The 6096-nt window shown below is 37.1% G+C and overlaps 1 protein-coding gene and 1 long non-coding RNA gene across 2 annotated transcripts in view; one reads left to right on the top strand and one right to left on the bottom strand.

Annotated features, from left to right (window-relative positions):
- Window positions 1-6096, top strand: part of LOC107587056 (uncharacterized) — a 20561-nt gene that overhangs the window by 2284 nt on the left and 12181 nt on the right. The window lies entirely within an intron of this gene.
- Window positions 1-6096, bottom strand: part of cpxm1b (carboxypeptidase X (M14 family), member 1b) — a 15828-nt gene that overhangs the window by 1950 nt on the left and 7782 nt on the right. The window contains exons 8-10 of the mRNA XM_016274661.1: window positions 1688-1884; window positions 1147-1326; window positions 743-1037 (exon numbers count right to left, since the gene is read on the bottom strand). Coding sequence (XP_016130147.1) covers window positions 743-1037; window positions 1147-1326; window positions 1688-1884 — 672 coding nt within the window. The remainder of the gene's footprint in view (window positions 1-742; window positions 1038-1146; window positions 1327-1687; window positions 1885-6096) is intronic.

The raw sequence follows: 6096 nt of genomic DNA, 5'->3' as shown, positions 1-6096 counted from the left end.
ATGGTGTTGGTGTGCTTGATTGGCCAGCAAACTCACCAGACCTGAACCCCATAGAGAATCTATGGGGTATTGTCAAGAGGAAAATGAGAAACAAGAGACCAAAAAATGCAGATGAGCTGAAGGCCACTGTCAAAGAAACCTGGGCTTCCATACCACCTCAGCAGTGCCACAAACTGATCACCACCATGCCATGCCGAATTGAGGCAGTAATTAAAGCAAAAGGAGCCCCTACCTAGTATTTAGTACAATAAATGAACATACTTTCCAGAAGGCCAACAATTCACTAAAAATGTTTTTTTTTAAAAATTGGTCTTATGAAGTATTCTAATTTGTTGAGATAGTGAATTGGTGGGTTTTTGTTAAATGTGAGCCAAAATCATCACAATTAAAAGAACCAAAGATTTAAACTACTTCAGTCTGTGTGCATTGAATTTATTTAATACACGAGTTTCACAATTTGAGTTGAATTACTGAAATAAATTAACTTTTCCATGACATTCTAATTTATTGAGATGCACCTGTGTGTGTATGTATGTATGTATGTGTGTATATATATATATATATATATATATATTTAGTACCTTTATTGTATGTAGATTATATATATATAGGAGAGAGTGGGTGTAACCCTCTCATAATAACACAGAAAACATTTGATACAGGCCTCTTTTTTGCATATTTTACATATATTTTATCAGCAAAGATTGAGTTCCTTTATGATCTCAAAAGCAGCAGCACTTACTGCCTGGCACCGTATGCCAGTTTGCTCCGTTAATAATGTTGTTGTAACGAAGGAAGTCCTCATTGTGACAGGGCCTTCGGTCTGGGTTGGACATCACATGGTTGGTGCTCGCATAAACCGTGGCCAGCCAGCGGAAGAAGCTTTCATCGGGGGTGGGAGTGTGCTCTTTGGGAGCCCAGTCTTTGGTCATATCGAATGGGTATGTGACCACAAGCTCTCCTCCATGGAGGTTAGCGCTGAGAACAAAAGGTATAGTTTGCATCCAACTGATGACGGCTCTCGTTTCTGGAGCCACCTTAAATATAAGACCAAAATAATGGTTTATTGAAAATCGTCTGAGAATTATCATTTGAAGCCATTTAAAGATGAGAGGGGTGCTTGTTTTAATCAGTGAGACCTCATACCATAGCATCTTCTGAAGTATAGTACTCTGGAATGGGAAAGTAGTGATTGATTAGTTTAGATTTGTCTGTTTCCAGCTCTATGGCATCCCACATCACTGTGTTCAGATCTGCAAAGTTGTGATTCATGTCAATGCCCTCATAACTATAGCGACCCCGTGACCACCCGACCAGCTCTGAACCCTGTAAAACAAAGCGTGTTCACAAAACACAGGCGTTATGAAGTCACTGACTAAATGAGCTTGTTAGTGAATGATAAAAAATTTAAAAAGCACAAAGATTATTTCTAAAGGTTATTTAGTATGTAATGGCTTGATGATGATATGATTTGAATCATCTTATTAACATGTACATTACCTTTCAAAGTTTGTGGTCAGTAAGTTTTTCTTTTAAGATCAAATAAATGCAGCCTTGGTGAGCATAAGACTTCTTTCAAAAACATTTAAAAAATCTTACCGACCCCAAACCTTTGATTAGTACTGTAGTGTGTTAATGGAGAATAATTTTGGAAACAGCAGAATATCCATAGCTTTCCCCACTCTACCTTCTTGTAAGCCATTTCATAGCCATCAGGGTTCATCGAGGGCAGGAGATGGATACGTGTCTCTTTGACTAGGTGAACAATGCGCTGATTTCCACGTTTGTACTCATGGCATATGTACTCCATTAGGTTGAGCAGTAGTTCCCTGCCGAGCACTTCGTTCCCATGCATACCGGCCACATAGCGAAACTCAGGTTCACCTGCAGGGGGAGCCAAAATGTCTTTAGATTGTCATGCTCCTTCACAGAAAATAGATTAAGTGTGTGCAGCTTTTAGGAGTGTTATGGTATACAGATGTACAGATTGGGGGCTCTGTTTTGAAAAGTAACTCCATGCTTTGCACAGATGCCTCTTCACCTCCCCTATAGAGTGTGCTAACAGAGAAGTCTGAAATCTGGCACCCTTTCTCTAGCAGTTCAGAAAGCTCTGCTTGTTTTGTTTTGAAGTTCAAAGTTTTTTTAATCATAATTTGTTGGGTCTAATGTGTGTGGCCAACATTTTTTTAATCAGTGCTCTCTGGTGGGAAGAACAAAATAGGCATAATGAAGAACGTCTTAAATGTTAGGGAAGTGTCAAGATTTAAATATTTTCCTTTACATAAGTTCAACCAATAAACATTACATTTTACTCTTTTACCTTGTGATTGCAGGTGCACTTCTGTATTTTCTTTATTGGTAGTTGTCAATTGGTTTATGTCCAATTGGCATGGATGTTTACGGTTTCAGATCATATTGTAGAAATACCCTTGTTGCAACCGTAGTAGTATTCATTCATGTGGTATAATAGTATTCATTCATGTGATCTCAACATGGCCACTATTGTGTAAAATTAAAACAACTGAGTCATTAATATGACTGGAATCTCATGTGTGTTTTGACCACATTTTTTTATCATGCATTTCTTTTTAGTGTAAAATTGGAAATGAGGGGAAAATGCTGTAAAACATTATGTTGTGTATATATTTGGGAGAATGTTAATAAATTAGTAGGTTGAAAAATTAATTTATTATATTTAAATTAATCTGTAGTCAACAGTTTCTATCTCAGAAAACTAAAGCCATTCTTCCATTATATAAAATGGCCTTTTTCCATTATAAGATCATGAAATTTAGAACACAATGATTTATTCCCTCTAAAAACAGGTACATTTAATATTGGCTCTGAATTTTTAAGCAAAAACAGGAAATATCTGCAACTGAGCTGCATCTGTGCATATCTGACCAAGCTTGGCTTATTTATTTCTATAAATATTGATTCGGCGTCATTAGGTTCAGGTCCTCTGCAAGGTTAAATTCCCCCTCCTCTGTTTCTGCACTATTTGGCTAACAGTTGACCCATTCAGTCTCAGCAATCTGGCTCTCGTTAGCCTTGCTGAGAAAACATCATCCACCCCGCCAGAGAGGAGGAATTTCCAGAGGTGTAACTAACTGAACTTTGACCCCCACATGCAGACCACATCATTGATATGCCATTGATTTAAATGCAGACAGGAAATGCAGTGAGTCTGGAAAACCCCTAAAACAACAACGCTCTTAAAAATTAAGGTTCCAAAAGGTGGTTTTTGCTGCGATGAACCATTTTTGGTTCCCCAAAGAACCTTTCAGACAGTTCTTAAAAGAGTCACTTTTTTTTAGTGTGAAGACTATTTAATGATCTAAATATAATTGTTCCACTATAAAGAACCTTTTGTGCAATAGAAATGTGCTGTGGATGTTAAAGGTTATTCATGGAACCATAGAAGCCAATATAGAATTTATTTTGAAGAGAGAAGGATCTAAATTGCATGAAGCGTACAAAGCAAAAAGGATAATATAATAGGAGTGTAACGGCACATAAACATGACGGTTCGGTATAGTTTTGGTACAGTAGGGCGAAAAATAAGTAAGTAAATAAGTATATTAAACAGTTGTTTGCTGAACAAATTGCTCTTTCTTTAAATACATTCAATTATAATTAAAACTTTCTTAGGGATAAAAATCTACCTCAGCTTATGCTCTAAACTATAGTGAGCCCTTTTATATTACTATAAGGTTACAATTAACAACAGAGCACAAACTGAAATTTAATTACTATTTATTTTTAAATATAATAATCAACACTCTAATTTTTTTACACAAACATGTAAATTGCACATAATGCAGTTTTTAAATTAGCATTTAAATTATAAAATTTATTTTTGTTGTTGAAATACACAGTGGCTGCCATAACTTGTTTCATAACAGATTTATTTAAACATACATTAAATAAGACATCACTAACAGGTAAAGTAAAATATAATAAGTATATAGTCTTAATATTTCACGAAATGCTCTTCTTTTGACTAGATTGATGACTTGCCTGAGGTAAATGAAATACTTTTGTTAAACATTTTGTTTACAAGCTGTTTTATTGACGTCTTTCCACGGTTGAAACACTGATTGAGCGATTACATGAGGCATGGGATGTTCATTCATGTTTATTTCGCGTTAAGACTAACTAAGAGCCGTTTGAACTGAGGCGTTTATATGTTTATATATGAAAAAATTGACATTATTTGAAAGATGAGACTTTGTTTCTGATCAGAAGTAACAATATATAAAACTGGAAGTTTCTAATTAAAGGGGTCATATGATGCGATTTCAATTTTTCCTTTCTCTTTGGAGTGTTACAAGCTCTTGGTGCATAAAGAAGATCTGTAAAGTAGCAAAGACTAAAGTCTCAAATCCAAAGAGATATTCTTTATAAAAGTTGAGTCAACCACGCCTACCTAAAATGGCTCGTTCTAACACGCCCCCACATGTCTACGTCACTATGTGGGAAGATTTGCATAACGCCGCCTAAATGTTCACGCAAAGAAAGAAGGTGTAACTTTTATTCTCACTGTAGTATTGTTGCTGCTGCCATCTTCCAAAAGAGGACACGACTAGAAATCAGTGGTTAAGTTTTATTTACAACACTGTTCCAGAACAGTTCAACCCAAATATTCAGATGTGTGCTGCACATTTTATGGAGGACTGTTTCCTGATCCTGGGAGAGTAGACAACAATGCCAGCTGTTCTGACTCACAGCCTGTAAGTACGTTTTTTATATTTAAAGGATTTGCCACTGACCATTCAAACGCGAGTTTTGAGCAGTGTAGAGTAGTACTTGTTGTTTGTCATTTCTCCGATCACAAATGCAGACATGGTTTTATGTTTACGTGGCGCGCTGCAACGCGTAAAAAGACAGTATAAGTCATTATAATCCGTAATTATGTCCCCACTGGATGCAACAAATGCCTCATTTATAATGGGTTTTAATGTTTTTGTCTCGTCGCTCCGGCCGGACAGTATGTTAAGGGGCGTAACATTTCCGTCACACGCTTGAGGTATTCGGCCAATCACAATGCACTGGATAGCTGGCCAATCAGAGCACACCTCGCTTTTCAGACCGATGAACTTTGTAAAAATCGACGCGTTTCAGAAAGGTGGGGCATAGAGGAGAAACAATAATGTACAGTATGTGGAAAATAATGTGTTTTTTTAACCTTAAACCGCATAAACACATTTCATTACACCAAATACACAAAATAATGTTCTTTTTAACAACATCATAAGTTCCACTCAGTGGTTTAAACAATGGTGTATTTGTTTGGTACACACCGAAAGACCCATACCAAATATTTTCGGTACGAATACGTGTGCTGTTACACCCCTATGATATACCTATCAGACAGGCTAGGAAATACTCTCCTGTATAGAGCGCAGCAGTGTGGGATTTTTATTTCCAGTGTTCTGTAAGTAAAAATTGAATATGAAAGGACTGTTTATGTGTTGAGAAAAAGCGTTTAATCCAATAATGATGTTTAAGTATGTTATTTGGCCTCAGACGTGATGCATGTGGATTGTAATACTAGAACACATAAATGGACTTTCATACTCTTTTCATTTCATGAACACAGCTGACATAAAGCTAATCTATTTCCAAAGAGGCCATAACTTGTGGAGTCTTGTAGGCTGGCATTTCTCCACTGTGCCTGGTATTTCTCACATTAATTTATTATTATTATTCACATCAAATTTCCTCCTAAATAGAATTGCCTCATGCTATGATCCACTTGTGAAATGCTCTATGATTTTCTAACACACTGGGTGAGGTTATTTCTTCCCACTTTCATTCTCTAGACACTTTCTGAGGTCTGCCGCCATGGCTTTTTGCAATTGCATCCCTGGCTCCAGCTTGCATTATGAGTGCTGGCAGGAGATGAGAAAACCACTGCCAGAGCTGGCAACCTCTCTCACCGAGAAACCAATCTCTAACCCACAGGCCAATGTAAACACTAGAGTTGCCCAGTATAAACGGACAGATCAGAGTGAATGAGAGCGAGCGAGAGAGAGAGAGAGAGAGAGAGAGAGAGAGAGAGAGAGAGAGGGGGAGAGGGAGTTTTGGGTGTGT

This window comes from Sinocyclocheilus grahami, unplaced genomic scaffold (genome assembly GCF_001515645.1).
Source record: "Sinocyclocheilus grahami isolate Dianchi unplaced genomic scaffold, SAMN03320097.WGS_v1.1 scaffold89.1, whole genome shotgun sequence".
NCBI lineage: Eukaryota > Metazoa > Chordata > Actinopteri > Cypriniformes > Cyprinidae > Sinocyclocheilus > Sinocyclocheilus grahami.
Note: the sequence above shows the minus strand (reverse complement) of the source record. Positions and strands in the feature narration are given on the sequence as shown.